At 39.4% G+C, this 24,264-nt stretch overlaps 1 protein-coding gene across 3 annotated transcripts; it reads right to left on the reverse strand.

Annotated features, from left to right (window-relative positions):
• Positions 1–574: 574 nt before the first annotated feature.
• Positions 575–21,832, reverse strand: GABRA6 (gamma-aminobutyric acid type A receptor alpha6 subunit). 3 transcript variants are annotated; one of them, XM_027892700.1, is made up of 11 exons: positions 21,822–21,832; positions 19,546–19,687; positions 19,272–19,390; positions 18,890–18,957; positions 17,454–17,674; positions 17,264–17,346; positions 16,567–16,710; positions 15,754–15,906; positions 11,995–12,254; positions 3,981–4,241; positions 575–1,893 (listed from the first exon to the last, which is right to left on the reverse strand). In XM_027892700.1, the coding sequence occupies exons 2-11, from the start codon at positions 19,581–19,583 to the stop codon at positions 1,843–1,845; spliced, it is 1,398 nt and encodes a 465-aa protein (XP_027748501.1). In that variant the 5' UTR covers positions 19,584–19,687; positions 21,822–21,832; the 3' UTR covers positions 575–1,842. The 3 variants fall into 3 exon arrangements, with proteins under 3 accessions (XP_027748501.1, XP_027748500.1, XP_027748502.1); XM_027892699.1 differs by lacking the exon at positions 15,754–15,906 and adding an exon at positions 15,987–16,139; XM_027892701.1 differs by lacking the exons at positions 575–1,893; positions 3,981–4,241; positions 15,754–15,906 and adding exons at positions 10,048–10,253; positions 15,987–16,139.
• Between the last annotated feature and the right edge of the window lie 2,432 nt (positions 21,833–24,264).

Consider the following 24,264-nt stretch of genomic DNA (forward strand, 5'->3'; position numbering starts at 1 on the left):
ACTACAGCTTTTAAACAATTTCATTTGGTGCATAAACCAGTTTTAAAGTACTCAGAAAACTCTTACAGAAATTAATGTACTCAAAATAGTAGTCAGTGAAGTAAGAATGAGTATAGTTACCCCAAAAAATTACTTTTGGGTCCATACAGCACAATTTGCTTTTTTTTTTCCAAATAAGATGTATTTACAAATTATAAAGTACTTGTACAGTATCCATAGTTTCACTGTTTTCTTAAAATTGGAAAAATTGTCACAATTTTAGTTTCAAAGCAAAATGAAGAAAGACTTCAGCACACTCACAAATCCATCCAAGTGTGCCAGCCTGCAGCCATTCAGGAAAAGCAAACTGCAAACATGGCATATCTGTGCAAACAATTTTTGTTGTTGACTTGAATCCTTAAATTGTCCCATCTAAGCCCTTCAGCGTTAGAGAACAGGGCGTGCACAAAGTGATGTCCCATGTTCAGGCCAGCTACCACACTGGGAAAAGCTCCACACTCCTCTTGAAACAGGAAAACAACTGGAACTGGCACATCAGACAGCTACCACTGGTACAGTGCCAATAAAAGTCCATGACTTACTGGAATTAAGATTTTTTCGCAGGGATTAAGATTTTTTTTAGACAAAGCAAAAGACTCTGAATATCCTGAATCCATGTGTTATTTATTATTTTATTTTACTAGAATTAATTTCAAAATAGGACAAAATCCCTAATTTTTTTTTGGCTAAAACTTCTTTGTGTGCTTCTGACTCCTACCAATGTCCATTACACCTGCAATAAAACTGGCGTGGGTTTGACTGGATTAGGCACAGGTTTCCTGATCATATTTAAAGAAGGATTATGGAGATGAAGGGTGAATGAAGAAATTCTGTGGTTGTTTGTGTTGAGAATGACAAACTATTATTACCTTTAAACTCTGAATATGCTGACACTACTTTGGGTCTGGAAAAAATGTCTAGGGAGCTTGCTACAGGCAATTCAGTAGAATCAGCTGATAAAATGCAGCTGGTTCCTTAACTAGCTATCAGTACCTGCTTCCTGGAAGTTCCCTGGAGCTGGAGGCCTGTATTTAGCTTGATGGGTAGCTGCATCTTTCTGTCTATTCAGCTTTAGACCTTGAAAACTCCCTGACATCTCAGTCCTGCATTTTCAGATCCTGCTGAGAAATTGCTTGTTATTAGTCTGGCTCTGCTGCCGCGGTCACTCACAACAGAAACAGCCACACCATGGCAGCTGATCAGCTGAAGCACACAAAAAATAGCTCATGTTTCCTTTTTTTCTTAGATCTCATTCTTTATAAATATGATCTCAAATTAAAAATTAAAATGAAATAAAAATAAATAATCATTAATATTTTATATCAAAAGATTAAAACATTATGGAACTGCAGCTCCTTTTCATGGGATTTCTTTCCAACAGTATTTTGGGTCACTATCAAGTGATGGAAATCAGTGCAACTGCCAATCATTTCAGAATCAGGCTGCTTTTAGCAATCCTTATTCTATATTTTTTTTAAAAATCCTTTTATTGATATTTTATGTCGATATAATCGTTCAGTTGTTTGCAACAGTTTTAGAACAAATTCATGTTCTTTCTTTTGACAATCAAACCAAATAATTTAAGCAGAACTTCTATAGTAGAATCACTATAAGAAATCTTAAGAAAGTATTGCTGGAACACTAAACAGCTCTTGATTTGTCCAGAGTTTGCATCCAGGTGATGTCCAATAGAAATATTCCCTGTTTGAAAACAGAAAGCACCTGTGGACAGACAGACAAATCCTTTAAACATCTCTTCAGCCCTATGTGGCCTCAAGGGATTTCCTTGAAGTCTTGAGTTCTTCAGTTGGACTGAGGGTCATTTCGAAAATGCATTGCAGAAGGTTCAAAAAACTGGAAGACAAGTTTAGAGAGAAGGTTAAGTTATGGCTTGTTAACAGTTGTTACCAAAAACTGAGTAAACCAACAAGCCGATGTGATTTCTGACTTGCAGCAGGCTTAAAATAGTACATCTAACTTTTGTATCTCCTCTGCTTGACTAGAAAGGCTTACATATTTTTAATATATTTTTAAAGCAAAAGCAATCGTATTTTTCCTTGAAAGTAACAACTAGTAAAGTGATACAACATAGTGAATTAGAAACCTAGCAGCGTATATCACAATCATTATTAGTTACAAATGAGTACATAAACAGGAAAATGTAATTTCCAAAGAAGAGCTTGATCAACATTTTACACAATTGTTTACATTCTTCATAATTCCAAACACCCCAGCTGTCAGTACTTCTCTCTATTCTAAATGTTGCTGCTGGATTTGTCTTTCTATGATGCTACTACAGTACATAATTTCTAAGCTTCTGAGCACATTTTTGAGCTTGCAAAGTAGCATTTAAAAAATATTTATAGTCAGCACTTTGTCCTAGACTTTTCAAGTATTTTAAAAGCCTAGTCCTAATGTAACTATTAATATACGAGGTTTAGTGTAAATATTTCATCACCACCAGGGGAAATGGCAACTATGTTCCAAATATTTCTAGATGCAAAGTGTGAATGGCTGAACGAAATCCCTGGAGAGCAGGCTACGCAAGCTGAGCAGCCAACCCCTGAACAGGAGCTGGAAAGGTTGGACATGAGCTCTTCACTCCTTCCCTGCTCTGACATCAGCAGTTTGCACACACAGTCAGTATTTTAACAGCAGGATCAGTAACTCTGGCAGAAAGGCTGAATTTATCACTGGCCACGTTTGGAGTGGCCAGGAGTTGGCAGCTGTGGCCTCTTGAGAGAGACATCTGCGGGAAGGTTTGGAAGAGGCAGTGCCTCCCACCTCCCCGCCCTCCTGATTCCATAGAGCTGCTTGGCAGCATCTTGGAGAGACAGCATTTCCCACATCATACTGGGGCAACAATCAGCAAAAGTAGAGGCTGGGAGCCTCTGCTTCAGGCAGAGACAACGTGCCCCCAATCACCTGATCAGCACTGTCTTCCTTTGAACTGCAACATCTCTTGACTGTCTGGGAGATTTCTCTCAGCCTGCTTTACCTCTAATCTAGGAGGTGAGGGTACAGCCCAATCAGCACTCACTCCAGATCTCTCCAGCCTCTGTTTTTATTGATGTAGGGACTTTGTGCATTCAGTGCTATCTAAATACCCTCATTATCTCTCTAACTGTCCTAAATAAAGCAAAATGTACCAATCATATTGACTGCAATGTACAGGGAGATCCAAAAACTCTATGGCAACGAGGCAAATGAATGTATTTTTTCCAAAGGAAATGAGAAACCATTAACTGTGTTTAGGCAAAAAGGGAAAAATTAGAGATTTAAAGCATTAAAGACTTAATGACTAATCACTCACTGATTATTCTAGACATGCCCAATTTGCAGGGCACACATCTCTTCTGGACCTCATGGATATCTCTCTCTGCCTGATTCAAACAAACTTAAGCAAAGAATTTAACAGTTTTATCTGCATAAAACAGTGCAGTTATATGAAAAAAAAACAGGGATTCTTGGCTCACAAAGTTTATACTGCAGTTATTAATCCTTCAGACTATGAATAAAAAACTTACTGTACTACCTCACTGAGAAAACCTTAGGATATTAAAGTTCTTATCTCCTTCACTGCATTGCTTCAAAAGATAATTCTACCATTCCTTACTGCATGTAGGTAAAGAAATAGAAGATTTCAGATTAATTTGTTTGCCAAGAATGACATCGCACATTGTCTTCCACAGCATGTTCTGCTCAGTGCAGCATGGCTGAGAGATAAGGGTTTGCATTTCCTCTCCTCAAACAGCCTCTCTGCATGGTACTGAGGGCCACAGCTGAGTCCAGTGCACAGCTGCTTTTTCACAGAAAACATTCTAGGATTCCTCAGAAAGGACTGATTACCTGGAGTTGCAAGAGTAAATGAATAGTTGAAATAGCATTAGCCAAGTAAACATATATTACAAAAACAAGTACTCAGAAAATTTACTACTCACTTCCATGGTGTCTTTTGAAAGATAAACAACCCAGTACACCAGGTTGAATCCTGCAAATGCCACTGGAAAGAGGATTCTGGAATACTGGTCTATTTTACTTGCGCCTCCAATAGCTGGTGGTTGTGGTGGGGCTGGTGGAGGAACAGACAAGGGTTGGCACTGGGATGCACTGTTTGATATTATGCTGGGTTCAGGAGACTGATCTGCCTGACATGTTACAGAGTTTACTCGCTTCTTCAGGTTAGAGTTGGAGTCAGAATGCTGTGGAAGAAAAGAAAGAGGGGAGACAAAAAACAGCGTGATTTTTAGATACAGGGTCTTAGGTTTTCTGATCATTAGGCTTCTTTCCATCTTTTTACTCAACTTTCTGATTTTATCGTTGCTTCTTTGCTCTAGTGCGACCTAAGGAAATCACAAAAATACAGCAAATACACAGAGGTATGTTTGAGGCCTAAGGCTTCGCTGAAAAAACAGGACAGGATATGTGCTTTTCATATTTTTAACATGGTAATAAATGGAAGCTACAAGAGAGAAAAAGAAAGGATGGAGCTAAATGGAAAGGAAGGTAATGATGCATCTAAACTGCAATATATTGGTATGACTGAAGTTTATGTAGATATGGATGAAGTTTAAACAAGATAGCATATATGGCTTGCTCAAGCACACTCTTCCCTGTGTGAACCCTGGAGTGAGTTCAGTAAACACTCACTGAATGAAGTCCAGCTGTCACACAAGAGCTACAAAATTGCTGCACAAAAGGCAATGGAGTAACTTTACAGGTGCTGAAGAGATGGATGTTAAATTGTCATGTTGTTTTTTTCTAGGATGAAATTTCCTTTTCAACATATCTTGTGATTCCCACAGCATTGCCATGCATTCAACTGAAGACAAATGTACTTAACTGTAATAGGGCAATTTTTATTTTCATTTATGGTAAAATGAAATGAAATGACTCCTATATTTTGTGCCATATTCATAGCCAGGTCCAATTATTCTTAGAAAGCTGTAAGAAAACTCCTATGAAAATTCAGCCAGAACTCAGGAACATTTAGAGCTTACCTCTTAGTTACTAGGCTCACAAGTATATTCATTATGTACATCTGGGGTTTTTTGTGGCCAAGTTGCCATCATTTTACTTTCACAAGAGTAGAAGTAATAGATTTCTTCCTTGCAGAAATGGCTTAGGAACAGGATCTACCACAGGCTCCAAGCTTGCCCTAATGGATATCAATTGCCCACTTTCACAGAAGTGTCAAATAGGAGAAAAATTTCAAAAATCTTGCTGCTACTGCCATATCCCAGGACTGCCATTAGTGGGTGTGTGGAAGCAGCCAAAAGATTCATCTGATGGTTGAGAAAATACAGAAGAATACCAAGAATGTTGAGTTGGTTTTTGTTGTTTCTATGAGGTACTGTGGTGTTCTGCTAATACAAAGCAATAGAAATAGTTTGGACTCTAAAAAGCAATGCTAACATACAACATTTTAGTTGAGCTTGAGCCTAAATCTTTGTCAATAAAGAACTGAAAAAATAAATTCCCAGATTATTGATGAAAAATCACACAAGAAAAATAGATATTCTTGGGTTAGATAAGTAGCTTTTTTGGTCAGCAGAACTTGATGGCCAAGTGACTGAAGCGGGTGAGGGAAGTCTTAGATGATGTAAATAACTGGCAATATAACAGCATAGACATCTATAGTAAAATGGAAGGGTAACATTTGAATGGTTTTAAGGTAGAAAAGTGCTGCTAGATATGCAATGTCCAAAGGCATTCCTTGGGAGTGATTTAATGACAACCATTCACCCATATGTAGCCCACTGTCAGCATTTCTGGGATTTATCTTGCAGGATTTCTAAGCATGGGAACAGATTTTGGGCAATCAGATAAATGACCAGGTCACTGAAGGGAAAAGCAGCATTTTCTGAAATACATTGCCTACCCTTGTACTTGGGCCACAATTTCTAGATAACAGACTAGCCTAACACACCTGGTGTCCCCTGGATGACTTAAAGTATAGTTATAACAGGAATTATCCTTTCAGCAGTCAGTGTTACTGCCAGAGAATCAGAACAGGGGACATTGCTACAGTATGAGTTCTGCTCATGGATGAATGGACTCGTATCCAACTAAAATTAGGGAGAGATGGATTCCTCACAGTTGATTTTAGTCTAAATAAAAAGAGAACAACATTTTATTTGGAAAAAAAAAAAAAAGGTACTTTTTCTGTATACATTTTTCTTACCCATTGCCTTTATCTTCCCCTACAACCCATCACCACTTCCAAGTTGCCCTCTGTGCATTCTATGGGTGTTGTCATGTTTTGAATGGGTATTAAAGAGCATTCCTGTTCTGGGGCTGTGCCTATCTAGAACACAGATGTTTGGTTTTGTATTTTCCAGTAACACAGCAAGAAACAGACAGATTTAAATGGGGGATGATCTCCAGATGTGTCACAGAAACAGAAAGAGGGTTATCCATGTCCACTTGCGCTAATCATAATAATAATCCCTCGCTATAAACAGACTCACTGAGCCTGCCTTGCTGCTTCCATTCAAGTTGCTGTTCTGGTTACCTGTATGCCCTGCTTTGAACTGAACTGGACAAGTTGGGAGGTATCTTTGGTTTTACTTTACTGTGGAGTAACTTGACTTTTGTGGAGAATAAGTGGTTCCAAAAAATGTGTTAAAGTGAATTTTAGCCCTTTTAGCCCTATAATATTGTGGTATAAGGTGGGTCAAATTCTGCTCTGGATCATTCAAGCATGAATCAGTAATTGTTGTGCTGCAGTGATGGAGTTAATAGTAAGCAGAACATGTAGCACATGGTTTGTCTGTGGATGATGTTCATTACTGAGCCTATTTCGAATGTGGAGCTAGTAAAATCTTTGTGATCATTTGAATAGGCTCTTGGAAAAGTGTAATCCTGGTTGGTATTTTATTTATATTTATTAAATCTTATTGTTATAGAAGGAGGATTGCTATAAAAGGAGGATTATCTGAATGTGATTCCATCTCAAGAAAAAGGCTAAGTAGTTCTTTACACTATCTTTAACACTCTTGTGTCCTCATACAGCAACTCAGGGTCACGTATATTTTCTTATGTACCACTTTGCAGGATATGGAATTCTATGTCCAAATTTCTCTCCCATGTGTAATGAAGATGTGTCTCAGAATGGTTGCTGACTCTAGACCAGACTTGCTGCCCCAGAACCACAACTTATGTATTTCACTGGAATTCACTGCAGTTGAGTTCTGAACACCAGCTACAGTAGTTTGTCTACTATATTTAGATTTAACTTCTCCTTTTGACAAAGGTTACCCACAATAACATCCTGAAACATTACCAGAACACAGAGAAAATGGCAACGAACAGCTTCTTTTGCATAGTTCCCAGAGCCAATCACTCAGAAAGTAAGGAGTGTTTTACAGGGAGCCTGAGGAGTGGCACACTGTGTCATAATGAAGTAACTGATTTTATGAAGTTACTGAACCCTGATGCAGAGGAGTGCTTTTGCACTCATATGAAATGTTGGTCCCATCAGGCAATTAAACTTGCCACTATCTCTGCCTACCCAGTGACACAGAACAGATTGCCAGTTCCTTGTTTAATGTGAGATACCAGAACACTGGACTAGACAAAGACTGGTATGTGACCTGTAAGGTAGAGTCTGCCTTCTATTAAACTTTTGCAGCTAAGCAGTCTCATCCCCTGGAAAGCCCACAAAGCACTCATCTTGTCCATAAAGATGCTGCTCTCTCACAACTCTCCTCAATATCACTAGAATTTGCTTATGCTTAGAATATCTCAGGAGGCTTTCAGCAAATTTCTTGGCTTCCAGATTTCAAAAAATACATCATATATAACCAAGGAATAAACAGAATTCTTTGTCTGCTTTCTCTGATTTTCATGTGGATGGTAACTGTGATTTATAAATGCACTCTGTTCTTATGTTTCTTTCCCTCAAGAGATTTCTGTAATTCATATTTGTAGAATTCTAGGCTCTTCTCTGTTGCTTTGTAATGCAAATACATATTTTCACTATCAGTTTAGTTTATGACCTAACAGTAACAGTATCTTAAATATGCAACTCAGCTACTGAATAACTTTAAACAAATTAATATCTCTATGTCCTTACTTGTCTCTTTTTTAGTCACTCACATCTCTCTTTCTTGGCAACAATGCAGTAAAATATACTCTAAATGTTTAGATAAAAATAAGGTGTTACTTTTCTTTTTCTTTATAATTTATTGGATTAAAGATACTGAACTTTGCTGATGTCACAAAACACATATACAGAAAAACCAACCTAGAACCAAAACTCAATGCCTGTAAAAGGCAGAATGCTAAATTAAATACATAATATTCTTTGTCTCTGCTCATTAGTAGATACAGTTTGAGCAACTTCAAACATTCATATTACACACATAACAGCACATGCTAATGACTCAGATCCCAAAGAGGGAGATAACATGGATTAGCCCCTACATCCAACAGTGGGATCTGTAAAAACTGCTCAGCTATTGAACAATCCATGTGCAGCATCTCGCAGCAGGAAAGTCCATCACATTATGTACCATCTTTTGGCCGTGCACTGAGGTACCTCATTCTTTACAGTCCTGTGCAGTTTCACAATCCACCTCATGACAGACAATCATTATAACTCAGCATTTAGACATTTCTTTGCATATCCCATCTGTGGGATCTGATTCAAAGGATATGTATTGCAAACTTCTATAAACAATGTCCTGCATAATTAAAAGCTGACTATAGCTTAGAAGTCATTAACAGCCCTAGCTTTAGGCATCTCTTTAGGAAATTTAAGTTCCCTTTGTTAGAAATATTGTGAGGAATAACATGCAGGTTGGTTTTCATCATATTTTACCCTAGTAAAAGGGTTAAATTACTTAGGTTAAATAACTCACTTGGAGCATGGGAAAACTGACTTCTTTCTTAATCTTCAGGGCCTGGATTTCACCTTTCTCACAACTAGCCTAACCACCACGTAAAGGTGATTAGGCAGAGAGGCTGTTACCTTATTACTTCAATGCAATTTACTTTGCATGGAAAATCTAGGAGTATACAGTCAGAAAATCTAGGGGTTTTCCATGCAGAGCAGAGGCAGAAAACATAACTTCAAAAAATATCCCATGCCCACTGGATTAAAATTGCTGTCATATAAAGCAGGTGCGCGTGAAGGAGAACAGAGACTGGGGCAATCGTCCCCCTCTTTGCAGTGGGATGTGCTGTGCTAGAGTCTCTTCCTAACATTCACTTACAGCATACTCTGCTACAGCCTCTCTGCTGTCAAAATGTATTTTTCTGTTAAACAGATTTAAATGTTCGGAGTCACATTTGGCTCTTAAATCCATCAGTGTCTGTGCAAAACAATCCCTGTCTCTACCTTTACTTTGCAAAATTTCTGCAGCTTAGAGAAACTACTTCAAGGGTCTGAATGAGACAGAATTACACAAACAGCACCAAAGACTTCAGTGTTGAACAAAAAAAATGTTGAAATCAAATTAATCTTTTTTTTTTCCTATTTTGGTCTGTCATATCAGCTACTTCTAAATCTCCCTTACTGCCCTGCACTGGCTTTGTCAAAGACAAATATTTATCTCAGGCAGAACCAAATAATCAGCATCTACTTTTTTTGCTGGGATGACAAAAAGTCGATATAATTGAAAGTTGCTGTTTGTTTTTAACAGTCTACCTGATGATCTGATAATTGTGAAGGAGCAGGAAGGTCTCCTAATTTGATGGAAAATGCCATGTTCTCAGCCAAGACTTTAATGCATGTAGCTGTTTCTAAGATGATCTCATAAAGGGTGCTTGATAATCCAAAAAGAAACTCTCTCCCTTCAGTTATACTAGGATACTCATCAAACATACTCAATATATTCTGATGTAATTAAGGAACTCTAAATCCTCCACACCAGTGACATACGGCTGCTCTGCAGTTGGCCAGGGTTCTTAAGGAAAATGAGAATCCTTTTGTGCCCAAGCCACAGGGACAGGGCTGTGAGGAGAAGGAAGCTCTCCCAGAGCTCTGTGCTGCTTTCTGTCAAAACGAGGTCTTTCAGAAAATAACTGGGAATCAAGCTGTTCCAGGGTGGTAATTTTTATCTTTTAAATGTAGTCTCTCACATGGAAAGGATGTCTTTTGATCCATAGGGTGCATTCCCTGACCACCTCCCAAAGCATTACTCCAAACAGTGCACTCCAGAAAGTGTCACCGATTCCCTTCCCCTGCAGCTTCCAGTATCGAGATCTTCCTGCATAAAGAAAACCATAATGGTGAAACCATAAGATTGAAACAGAAAATTTACATTTGAAATGGATGAAAAGGGTTTTATACCTATATATGACAGGTTCAGGTCTGACATGCTAAAACAAGCATTCACCATGTGAATAAACACAGGTTTGTGTCAGGGTCCAGATGACTCCTCAGCTTGTTGCCATCGAGTTTTGCAGTGGAACACCCCTAGTTTTGTGTTTCACACAGGGACTGCCTGCAGCTGACAAGGAGAGCAAGCCAAATTCTCAGTTAACTGAGGTAAATAGAGAGGCTTTCCTGGAGCCAGACCAGGCCTGCTGGGCTGTGAGCACTTAGATGATCTCAGCCAGACCACTGTCCCTCCTACAAACCACCACAGGTCAGCCGTTGCACCAGAGCTGCTCCTGCTTTCATGAGTACAGGAGAGCACAGTTTGGGCTTCTGACATCTTTCTTTCCTGAGCGTACAGGCTTTTTGACTACTGTGTGAAAAATTTTGTATATTTGAATAAAGAAATATTTTAAATAAAATTAACTAGATTGAAGGTGGAAGGAGGGTGCTTCACAGTATTTTAAAATATTTTTTATTAAAATATATAAAGATTTTCTTTTTTCCTTTTTGTATTCATATATTTAATGAAAATAAAATTAATTTCTTTCTTATAGCTTATAATATCCTAATTTCTGTTCAGTATTAATACCATTATAAGCAAAATACAACATGGTTGACAAGCATAATGATTCCCTGTTGAAGTGAAGAGCATTTGTTCTAATGAGCACCAGCAGCAAGATGCTATGGAGCTCTGGTTTTGCTGTTATTTGGAACTTATCAATTCTGAGTTTAGTGGTCTGAATGTACCTAAATCTTATAACTTTAACTGCTGTTTACAAGAAAATGTGGAAATATTATGAAATGGTGAGTAAAGTGTTGTCCTGATATGGGCACCTCTTGGATTGACTTCCTTATTCATTACAGACTCAGAGGTTTTTTCAAAAGGTCATTCAAATTCTGTTATTCCTCTAAAAACGGAAATTGTTGTGGTAGTAAAACTGATTTTGAAACAGGAGGGCTACAGGGGTTGACATATATTGACATATGTTGAGAGGCAGTATTCATTACTTAGCCTGAGATGTAAGGAATAATATTTACAAGCAATTCTGACATACTTTTTTTGATACTAGAAAGACTTCCTGTCTTTCGCATGTTCTAAAATCTATCCTTAATTTATGCTTTTTTCCCCCAGCTTCCACCAACACAGATTTTTATAGAAGTAACAGATGCCAAGTTTATGTAAAAGCTAATTACCCATCTTCCAGATGACCCACTTATGGTATGTACCGTGTATGACAGTGATCCCATAATCATCTGGCCCAGGCACATGTTCCTGCTACTGTACACTGTCCTACAAATTCTGCAGACTTTCTGAGAACCCCACCTGCCTGACCACACACTGCCTACAGCATTGCTCAAGAGAAGTATTATGGATAATAGTTTAACGACTTTCCTTAAGTATCTTACCAAATAAGCATCTCTAGTAAATCATATATCAGATTTAAATAAACAGTATGAATAACTTAAGACTTTCCATTTTCTTGAATAAGAACAATGTCTGTGACAAACAGACATGACCTGGTTACATAATCTGTTTCATGTTAAGATCACTTTAATATTGTTTTGTGTTCCCTACTTCAGCTGCCTCTTCCTATATGATGCTTATTATCAGAAAAGCAAGCAATTACCGAGACAATCTCGTCCTCTGCCGGTACAGTTGCTGCTGATAGTGCTGCTGCCAGTGCTGCTGCCCTGGCTGCCTTCCTCATTGCTCTCTGAGTCTGAAGGTTGGTGAAGTAGTTGACAGCTGCAAACTCAATAAGTGCAGAGAAAACAAAGGCAAAACACACAGCGATGAACCAATCCATGGCAGTGGCATAGGACACCTTGGGCAAAGAATGACGTGCACTGATGCTGAGAGTGGTCATTGTTAGAACTGTAGTGATTCCTTAAAAATAAGAGGAAAAAAAAGGGGGGCATTAGAACTTTGCTTCAGCTCTGCTACTCTTAAATTCCTGTATATGCAAAAAACCCCAAACAAACACACCTTTATTGTTTTAGCTGTAATCCTATGTACTAACAAACTAACAAAGACTGCCAAGTATTTTGTATTCTTAAATAACTCATCCATACTGTCTTCAGCATCTGAAAGCTCTGAACAAACTTCTTTAATACATCAAGCAGACTGAAAGTTAAGATAACGACATTCTACACTGTGCAGCTTCTTAGAATTGTGATAAACATGGCTATAACAAAACTCAGGCTCAAAATACGGAGGATTCTGTCCTTGAGGGGTTGGTAAGTGGAATGTTTCACAGAAATTCAGATTCACATCCTGTCATTCCCCAGCAGTGATCCTCTCTTTCTCTTGTCGTTGTACAAGATGGATCATGGCTTACAGAACCCTCACTGAATCAATCAAATTCTGAATTGAAAACAGTTGGAGCCTCTGATCCAAATATTTCAAGTAATTGCAGTTTGGTCCCCTGAGCTGTTGTCTTTAATCACTGGATATGTTTTTTAAGATTTGCTAACAGTATCATGATTTGAAATCCCTGTAGTTACGGATATGGAAGGACAGAAAAGCTACTTCTCTAGAGCTGCTTATCTATTTTCACACAACAAATCTGGTCATGTAGCTCATGGGCCCCATGGTGTTCTTCACAGGAATTCATGAATTTATTCTTTCTGCTTTGGAGTGTACAGCATTAATAATGTAGGAAATATACCTACTTCCCACTGCTGCCTGATACAGGCAAAAATGCAAGAACAAACTCATTCATTAACATACAAGCCTCCCTGACTCATATTTATTTATAATTATGCCTGCTAGAATATGAAAACGGTGGGTATTTAAGACTGTAAGGTGGAGAATATCCCCTTCTGCTCTTTTCTGCAGTTGGGAAACGGTAGGTGGGAAAGTAAAAGATGTTATAATGTCATGTTGTGATGATGAATCAATATGCTATGGATGATGCTCAGTGGAAAGGATGCAGTGTCATAGCATATTGCAGCATCCAGAATTAGTATTTTCAGAGTTTTTTCTGCAACTCTTTCACAGGATGTAGCTTGCCAGCTGTCTGAGGTGAGCTGTGTCCCAATGTCATTACTTAACATGCTTTAATGAAACATAAAGGGGAGATAGCATAAAAATAAGTAGGATCTCTACTTCTCCCCAATCTTCCAGACTCATTCTATGATATCAATACAAGTGTGCTGAGTTGTATTTTAATTTCAGAAGTCCAGACTGAACTTTTCAATATGATGTGTGATTAGATTAGAATTTGTCCATGTGCTAGTTAGTAATAAAATTTATATACTGTGTGTCTGAATAAAACTTACTGCAGCAGGAATTTAACTTAGGAATAGATCTCCTATCACAGATCTAGATAAGAATTCTCTCAATGTGGACTGAATATTGATGACAGGCTCTGCACTGTGGAAAACTACTTTATCAAACTGAATACCAAATTGCAGTTGGTAAACTCTGCAACTGATGATTGTTTACCCTTCTCTTTACACTTTGAACACTTCTTGGTAAATTTTGAAGAATCTGTTACATAATGCAAACACTGAAATCTGATAACTGCCATCCATTTTAGAGGTAAATAGAGCTGCTAAATTATTTTGTTCTGAGAAAGTGGTTGGGTCACATCACTGTTATTCTACTGTTAATTTCTCTCAAATGTAGTTTAGGAACTTATGAGTAAAAATGAAAATTTGTATTTCAAGTGTTTGCAACATGATGCATTTTAAACCTTCTCCATCCTAAACTTTTCCTTTTTTCCTGAAAAAGACTGAAAATCTTTTTTGTCAAAAGGAATCTGCCCTCTTTTCCTTAGATGAATGTATTCAGAATCCATGGGATTTTGAATGAGTAAGGACTAGAAATTCAGATTGCTCCTGGGAGAACCACAAATGGAATAAGGATTCAAATATTCTTTTAAAATGCCATTGTGACTATTTTCCACAATACTGATAAAATTTTACTATTTTCAGAAAATATTTTCTAAGTCCATATTTACTTATTTACACTTCACTATGAAATGTAAAAACTGCTATTCCAGGTTTTCGAGTCTTTATGTAATAATTATCAAATCAGCTACAGACTTATTTGCACATTAGTTCAAGCATATGGAATTGACTTCCACTGCCCACCACGTGGCAAATATATTTTACTAAAAATGTACAGAATGCAACTGTAGAGTCCAGAGATGCAGTACAAAGCCAAATCAGAAACATTCTTGAAAATCTATTGCCCAATATTTTATTATTGTAAGCTCTTCAAAAAATCCCCCAACTGGCAGAAAATAAGACCTGTAAGTGCCTAATGATGCCAAACTGCATCCTAATGCCCAATGGGAATTTCAAGAACAAAAGTGTTGATCTTTCTTCAGAGGCACCTGAAGAAGTTGTGTTCACTTAGCCTTCCAAAAAGTTTGCAATGTTTTTATGAATATCATTTCCATGCTGGCAGGAAATTCCAACTGACTGAAATCAAATTATACAAATCCTGTAACCTGCTAAGTACAATTATAGATTCATTTTGAATTATGAGACTTGCATCATTTATGCTTAGAGAACTAACTGATGTTTTTTGTTACTGAAACAAGTCTCACAAAGAGACCTTTTGCATAGAAATACTGGTTTAATAGAAAATAGGGTTGAAAAATATGTACATAGGGGTAGTGTATTCATGAAGTTTTTGACAAGTTTTATTATTTTTGTTTAGCTTTTTTTTTTTAATAGAAACAGCAGCTGTGAGTGAAAGTGTGCCCCTTACTAATGAATGCAGTTTCAGAGCAGATCAGTATTGAAGGGGGGGAGGCTGTCAGATTTAATAGCAGAGCCCACACTAAAAATGAGGGAGACTCACAGCTTTAATTCAAACCACTGGAAAGAATCAAGAGCCCTGCCATGCAGGATGCACGTGCTCCAGCGCCCGTTATTCCTGTCACTGAACTGCAGCCATTGAGAGCCCTTCTGGTCCTTTAGATACTTGTGTAGCCAAGGGCAGAGAGCACTCCAGAATGACTGCTAGATGAGTTACCTTACGTCAGAGGAGAACAATTCCATTCCATGTGATTTTTTTTTTTCTTTTAAAGTTTTAACTCATACTGGTTTCACAAAATGATAAGATTCATAGAAAAAAAATTCCTCTTTAAAAAATGGAGAGGTTGACATTTGTTCTGAAATTGTCCCTTCCTGCATAAAAAAATATATTGAAAAGCATCACAAACAAGTCTGGCTAATCAAGCATTCTGAGTAAAGAATTTTGACCCTCATGGACAGATTGAATATTATTTAGTTTAATTTTAGTATTTACTTTCGTTCACTGAAACCTACCAGCTGCATTTCACAATCCTTACTGGACTACAGTATCTGACTGATACAAAGGATTCGATACAGCGAATGAAATGAATGACAAAAGAACAAAACACAAATACCAGCCACGGTTCTTGCTGGAACAGATTCTTTGTTGATCCAAAACACAACTTGAGACAGGACTACAGTCATGATGCATGGAATGTATGTCTGAATGAGATAGTAGCCTATTTTTCTTTGAAGATGGAAATAGAGCAGCTGAAGGGAATATTCACCTAAAACAAACAAGCAATGAAAGGAATGAATGAATGGTACATGTGATGCTGAGCTGTTCAAAGACCTTAATGCAGCATACCAAAAACTGTCCTGGCTGGAACAGACTCCTTGTTAATCCAGAAAGACACCTGAGAAAGAATGACTGTCATAATGCATGGAGTGTAAATCTGTATCATGAAGTAGCCCATCTTCCTTTGCAAGTGGAAATAAACTGTCATGATTACATATTCACCTGTTAAGAGACAAGTATGTCAGCATTATTTTGGCAACATATGAGTAAACATTATTGGCTTAAACCCAACGTAATATGTTCTGAGGAAATCACTTACAGGCCTCCTAGTGGATAATAAAAATAAGCTGCTTAAAAAAGAGGTAAAGTGACCTTATGGAAACAAAGGAGAATAATATTCATTTTATGTGTTTTTTGATTGGGGCAGGGAGGCAGGTGGAATTCTAAATCTCATGAAAAGTTCTATGTTTAAAGAGGCTGTATTGACAAGCTATCTCTTAAGAGACAATGGTTAGTCTATCCAAGGACTTTAGTTTTTTGAATAGCGAAAGATATTTAAAATCATTTGGTTCAATATGAGAAAAACCCTGTAAGGTTTTTTCAAGATGTGTTTTATAATGTCAGTAGTTCCCACATGGCTTCCTCTTACCTGTGTTAGATTTAATTGTTTCACTAGATACAGTTTGTCCAATGAGGTCATACTGGAGAAGACTGGAAGACTCCTGTGGTACTTCTACAGAATGCAGGGGTCCTTTTTTCCAGGTATAAATTATTTCACTTTTTGGATAAGCATCTGAGTTACAGAGGAAAAATTACCATTACTAATTATGTATTTTCTAAGCAACTGAAAAAATAAGTAGAATAATCCCTTTTTGTGGCCCAAATGCCCATAAAAGCATGGATGCTGCTCCAGCAAGTTCCTACCCTTATTAATGACAAAATGAAAAAACCCTCAACAATAAGAGAATGGGACTTGATATGCACTAGCTTTTGTTTCTTAATTTGCTGTAAAACACATACACTGAGTACTACAGCTCAACTAAGTATTTTCAGAATTGATTACCACAGATCTGCTACATATTTTCAAAACTATAAATAATATAGTTCCTTGCTGAAGGACTGACTTTGACTACTAGATGTTTAAGAATAATAAACAATAAAATATGCTTCAACAGTCACCCTTCAGTGAATAAGTCCATGTCCTTATGAATGGTCTGAGTCTCAGAGGAAAAATTCTGGTATAAAGATATTATAAAAAATTTCAGCTATGTAAGTAATGTCTTAGGATCTTACTTCTGATCTCCTCACATACATGTAAACCAAATGAGAGATGCAGACAAACTTACAGCTTCCAAACTTCAGTGGACAAGCATGTCCATCCATAGGGAAGTTTACCAACCGCATAGGACAATCAGCATTAATGGTTAGTCTAGAATACATTAGAGTAGATGACAATGAAAAAAAAATGGTATGCAGGAACACTGCTGATAGAATAAAAAATAAAGGTCAACCAAAATCAGAAAAATAGACTCTCACCTCATTGTGTAAAGAATAGTTCCATTCTGCATAATTCTAAAAAGTTTGTTAGGAGTTGTCATATTATGAGCAATTGATTTTTTTCCGTTTCTAAAAAATGTGTCTGGTGTCCAAATTTTACTGACCATTAAATTGTTCAATCTCAAAATTTCAGTTGGCCCACTAAACTTCAATCTCTCATCAGTCCATGTTTGTCGAAAGAAGACATCCATAGTGTATTCCTGTGGAGAACAGAGAGGTGGTTGAGTCCTGTGTGGGGGTCAGCAGGCCTGAGTGCCTGTATGAACAGTAACTCCATGATACAACCTAACACACATGTCAGGGGCACTTCATTTACTGCTTAAACACTCAATCCTATTACCATTAAGTAGTTACTAAAAAAAAGTCATCCATGAAAACATATCCTATTTTCTTATTTGAAGAATAGGTAGAAGTGAATCCGTGAGCAGGTAGTTCAGTATAAGTAAGGAAAAAAACTTCATTGTCCTCTCAGAGATAATGATTTCATTCAAAGTGACTGAGGTCTAAGGAAATACAAATGTCTAATTTAGTATCCTTTCGAAGTGCAAAACCAAACTATCAATGTTTAATTGCCAGAAACAAAAAGACACGCTCAGTGACTCTTCTGCAGCTTCCTTTGGATATTCACAAAGAAAAGAGCGATCTGAGTCACTTCACAGTAGGATTATGGTGTCGAGTTAATATTATTCTATGTTATTTTTTTTCCAGAATTCTTAGTAATATTTTCACAAACCTTCAGAAAGGAGCTCTCTGCAGAAGTTGCTTAGGAAATGGAGGTAAACCTTTGCTGGGGGCAAGTTTTGTGAGAATGCAAGGTTGTGCCTTCTCTTGTACTGACTGATGAAGAGCCATGGGAAAACTTTGGCTTGTACTTGCAGCCCACAGCTCCTTTCCTGCAAACTGGAATTCAGGCTTAGCGAGCAGCTGTTGGAGGGAGTATACAAGGGCAAAACAGCAATCCAGGTCCACACTAAGAACAGCAATGCCATCCTTACTCCCAGGACACTTTCCTGGGCTGCTGCTGGAATGACAGAGTTCACTAAAGTCTGCAGCTCCCTGAATTTGGAGGCACCTAGCATGGCAAGGGGCAGCTGTCTCCGAAATGGCACCACTCCCCTGCAGCTGCTCGTCAGGTTGTCTCCTTCCAGGCAGCATTCCTGCCAAATTGTATTGGCCACAGGTGCTCACACTCTTCTTAACGGGGTTAACGAGGCATCTTTAACCCATGGCCCGTGCCCAGCCCAGGCTGTCGCTGCTGGGAAATAACTGGATGCACCTCCGGCCAAACTGCTCTGCTGGGCCCTAGAGATTGTCAAGGAGATTAAGCCTCGTAATCTGCTTTAATGACGGTCAACTCAGATGCCACCCTAATGAATCCCGAGAAAAGAGAGCAGGCGCGGTGAGGGGGCTCTTACCATCTCCACGTCGGACACGGGCCCGAAGCTGGTCACGTAGATGTCCGTTTTCACTTCGGTCACGGCGCCTGCGGGACACGGAGCGGGGCTGGGACACGGACACGGAGCGGGGCCGGGACACGGACACGGAGCGGGGCCGGGACACGGACACGGAGCGGGGCCGGGGGCGGAGGGTCCGGGTCCGGTGCGAGGGCAGCACCGGAGCCACTCCGGGAGAGCCGGGGCCGGGGGTCTGGGCAGTTCCCTGCTCCGTTTTGGGGTTCCAGCGCCCCCCTCCCGGTCCGGAAGGACCTCCCGCATCCCCGACCCCTCCTGGGAGCCCGAGGGGTCCCGCCCGCCCTTCCTCGCAGCCGCCCTCCGAGGGCAGAGGAGCACCCGCTACCTCCAAATCCCGGCCGGAGCCTGTTGTCGTAGCCGTCCAACAACTTGTCGAGGATCCGGGTGATGTTTTCCGAGTAGAGGTCCGCCCCGTCGCCCTGGTCCCCCAGCGCCTTCCCCACGCTGCGGGGAGAGGCGAGTCCCGCATCACCCTCCCGCTTGGCGGGGCCCCGGGGCCGGGGCAGGACGGGGGGCTCGGCCCCGGGGCCGGGGCAGGACGGGGGGCTCGGCCCCGCTCCTCGGGGCCGGAGGGAGCCGTAGGGGCCGGTGTCACTCACCTCACGACCACCCAAGCCCAGGCGATGAGCAGAGCCATGCCGCAGGGGTGTGCGGGGACGCCTCGGTGCCCCCAGAGCCGTCAGCTGGAGCTCATCCTCCCTGCGGCTCCGGCCAGGCTGTGCCTCAGCCTCGGGGCCTGGGCTGCCCCTGCCCGGGGCGGGGAGTGCGGGATGGCCCTGCGTGTCCCGTGGATCCGCCACTGCCGGCCAGCCTCCTCTGACTGGTCCAGGGCGGGAATTAGGGTTTGAAGGGACAGTGCGCGGTCGGAGAGCAGTGACAATAATCGAATAAGGCATTAGGGGGGATTAAAAAGAAGAAATCCACTGCTAGTTTTGGCATGGAATTAGCAGGGACCCGTTAGGAAATCTGGAAAAGCGCTGGCATCTTGCTGATAGAGATTATGTTAGAAATGGCCTCAGCTTTTATAATGTTTATGGTTCACAGGGAGATTATTATGCAGCTTCTGCATCATTAGAACTTGTGGGGGGAGCCCTACAATATACTGGGGTTTTTAACTTTCTCAACACTTTTCCTCTTCACCAGTTCTTCAGAACTGTACAGAGGTCTTGAGTATCCAAACATTAAACTTTGAAGATTGAACAGTAAAAGTTGGTCCTGGTTCAGGTTTCTGGATTGTTTTTGGATTTTTTTTTTTTTTTAATACTAAGCTGTTTTGGAGAGTTACAGATGCAGATTTTACTCAGACTTTAAACCAAGGCATTACTAGGACTTTTGTTGGAACTGGAGCTCCTTACTTTTAAACCACTGGGATTATATATCATTACTAATTTTGTCCTGATAAGTAGTGACTGGATCATTACTGTCCCCTCCTTCAGTAAGTGTGTTAACATAGTCAGCCCTAAAGGAAAAGAAGTTCAATCAGTTCTGGCTTTTTCTGGGCCTTATTACTTCTCATAGAGCCAGTGACTGATGTAGCACCTAGGTAATCTAGATACACTGTAAAAAAATTGGGTCAATTTTCGTTCCTCATGGTAATACAGATGAACAAATAATACACCAAAGCAAATTAACTGTTTTCATAAAAATTTGTTGCATAAACTGCAGTTGCGTTAGCAGTTTCTAAGCAAATCTATTTAATTTTCAGGAAATGGAATGTAAGGATTTGAACAGAACTAAGAGAACCATGTATTTATTCAGCAGTAAGACCAGATTAAGACCAACACTGGGGTTCTGTGCTCAAGTTTTGTGTTTTTAAGAGAGACTGTGATGCTACAAAAGCAAGAGAATATAAGAATGGAATTAAAAGTACAAGATACCCTCTGTGATCGAGTCCCTTTCCCTGTTGTGTCATATAAACTACTTAGGTGGGCTGGCTGCACACTGCCAGAGTTTTGGCTCTGCCTTTGGACATTGAGAACCAGAATTCCTGATAAACCCTAGAAATGCTGCGTGAATATACCACAGGTCTCTGTGAATCCATGGTGAGCTAGTGTAGCTCAGGCTCTTTGCTGACACTCAGAACCATTTATCTGCATTTATTCACAGACAATACCACTGCATCTGGGAAAAAATCAAAGGCTTGTATGAATTACTAGGTGGAACAGGAAAAAGAAGAAAAGGGAATTCAACAAATGAGAACCTTCTGAGGGTTCCTGGGAGAGGGTTCCTCTCTCTGATACTGATTAAAATCTACCAGTTTGAAACTTTCCCCCATTTTTCAAATATGTTTGATCTTACTGACATATTTGAATCTTTTCTCAGAATCAGTTTTCTCAGATTATTAAAACTGTACTTACTATGTAAACACCAGCAAGACCCATTTTTGTAAATATGCTTCCATTATTGTTAAATATGTAAATGCATTTCAAAGTTTAGGGATTTTTTTTCCCACTGGATCATTAGTTATTTCTATGAGTTCTGTGTCTTACTTTATATGCCTTCCTGGAATAATATCCTTTTTGAATGAAAAGAAAAAGAAGGCTTGGCAAAATATTAGTAAGACTATTCAAATTTCCTTCACAAAATGTGCAAGAGAATATAAGTTTATAAAATTAAGCATATTCTATGCCTCACCAGCATCCCCCAGCTGAATAGCACACATCCAATTTGTCTTCTCTTAAAGGGTTTATTTTAGCAGCATCTTTTAATAAGCATCTCCTGAGTATTAAAAGGCCAGTGCTACATGGGGCCACCAACCACTCATTTCTTTTACTTCACTTCTCTTTCTTGTGAATTAGATAAGTCACATTTTCTGTTGTTGATCGTATAATTGACAACTGCCTTTTGTCCAATAGCACCCCGTTCCAAATTAGACCCCTGCTGTGTAAAAAGATGAACAAGACAATCTGTCTCGTTCAACTGAGAGACTGGGATGAGGCAGAGAAATACAATTTGCCTCCCTCCCTCCCTTGGAGACTGGGGGAGATGAATACATCTGCTTTTTGGAGCCTGTTGGACAGGAACAGCAGCAGTTGTTCTGGGGTGTTCTCTGCAACCCCTTGGCTGTCTCTTCTTGTCACACCCCTGAGTCCAGCCCAGCAATCCCAGCATGGCAGCACAGACCTCTGATGGCAGAGCAGGAAACCTGGGCAGGACTGCAGGCTTTGAACAAGTCCCATGATTTCAGTCGGGAATTCCCTGCAGGAAAATGACATGATCAAATTCTTTTCAAAGAATTTGCAGGAAGAGTCAGAGACAGGCAAAAAAAGAAATCTCTAAGCCATTCAAATGATTGGAGCCTGCCTTCCAAAATGTTCAAAGTAGCCTTTGCGTGGTAAAGGAGCAGAAGAGGCTTCACTGTCTGTCACAGAGCTAGATGGTTTCATGAGCTCAAATAGGCTTTGGACAGACTGTTAAATCTAAATTACCTTGAACTCTCAGGAAATGTTTTCTTTCTGTGGATTTGAAACTTTCAAGAATGAGAGAGAGATACTCCCTTTCTCAGCAGTTTTCAAATTCTTTGTGCTAAGGAGTTGTGTACTCTTGTATTTGTTTTCTATTTATGAAGTGAAATGTTCACACTATCAAATACACAAATTTCTCTATCAGAGAAGATCAAATCATCAAATTCTAATGAGTCTGTGGTTACCAAAACAATTTGAAAATAAACATAGCTGAGAAAATTAGCTGGAAAACATAACTTTGTAAGACATCTGAGCAAACTTTAAAAAGGGATAGTGATCACAAAGACAAGAAGAGAAGTTTCTTGGGAGACAAAGCTCCCATGAGAATAATAAAATGTTTACCTTATAAAAGGCTTGTCAGCAACATATGCTTTGGGCATTTAAGCAAACAAACAATTTGGAAATTTGCTGAGAAAGTGGCATGAACTGGACAACAGGCTGGAAATAAGTGAATGGCAAATTGAGAAGTGTGGTGGCAAGATTACACTTTCCAGCTGTTAATTCTATCACCTTGTAGGATATCATTAGCACTGGGATGAAAGATGATATTTCTCAATCACTTAGGAATACCATTGCTGAAAATTAGATGTTTTGCAACTGCTGAAAACCTCTTGAAAAATGTGTTTGTTTTCTTCTTGAAACTAAGGAATTTTGAAATTAAAATAGTCTGAAGTTTCTGTGGCAAGTTGCTACAGTTGAAACATGACAAATTTGGTGCAAAGGCTACAAGACTGCACGTGAGTCTCTGATATTTGAAGTTAAATGATTGAAGGACCATAAAGAAACTTTTAAAGCTGCCTTTAATTTGTGGGAAAGAAAATTAATTTCAAGGGTTTGTTTGCTTTTTATTTTAAGTTGCTTTATTTCCCAATGAATTCATTAATTTTGTAGGTGATATATGGCAGAAATATAAGTAAAATAGTTTTATCATTGTACAATTCTGTCTAAAAGAAATGCATGCCAGATTGCTATTCCTTCACGCTCATTTTTCTCTCAAACGACAGTGGTTACACTGTTTACCCTTTGAATGTATTTCCTCTGCCTTCCAAAATCTTCAGGGGGAATGAGTGCACATACTGCAGCCTGTGCTGCTCCCCCCTGCCACTGAGAATTCCAAGTGGGGATGAGTCATCTGCTCCCAGATTGTCCTGTTGGTACCTGGCAGCACAGGCAGCTGGCACAGGCAGCTCAAACTGAGAGAACACACTATGGAAAGATGCTTTTGTCCTGCTCCTTCCTTTCTGTACAGAGCTGTACCCAGGGAAAAGGGTTTTCTGAGGGATACACAGAAGTTTGAGTTATGCACCTGCAAAGACATATACAAACATACATTCCTGATTTTTCATATTAAAGGCCCAAACATTTATGCACAGGAGACTGAGCCCGAGTTTGCTTTTATGTCTAGGAAAATCAAAGGTCCAAACAGTCAGAAACCATAACATTTCAAATCTCAGCTTGATTGTTATGTGTAGTCTAGCACAAATACATCAGTAATGGAAAGAAGCTTGATTTGGGCAGATCTACTGGGCAGAAAATGAAACTAATTCTTTATTAAACATTTTGGAAGGGTACAGGACAGACTGCTGTTCAGTTGTTAGTGCTTGTTCCTACCTACCTGCAGGCATATAAATGCCATTTCAAAGTACAGATGGAACTGGCTGAGATCACGTGTATGAATCAATACAAGGGCTGTGTGGTTTCTTGTTTTTCTCGGTGCTTTCTATGTGTGTCATAAGGATTAAAGCTTTCTGGGAAATCATTTGTGAATCATTCTGTGAAAGCTGAGGGCTCTCTAGACGCTTATTGAGGCATCTACAAATAGCCTAAACCAAACTGAAGCCAATAGGCTCCTTC

This window comes from Empidonax traillii, unplaced genomic scaffold (assembly GCF_003031625.1).
Source record: "Empidonax traillii isolate 1590-97213 ecotype Southwest subspecies unplaced genomic scaffold, ASM303162v1 scaffold363:size828163, whole genome shotgun sequence".
Lineage (NCBI taxonomy): Eukaryota > Metazoa > Chordata > Aves > Passeriformes > Tyrannidae > Empidonax > Empidonax traillii.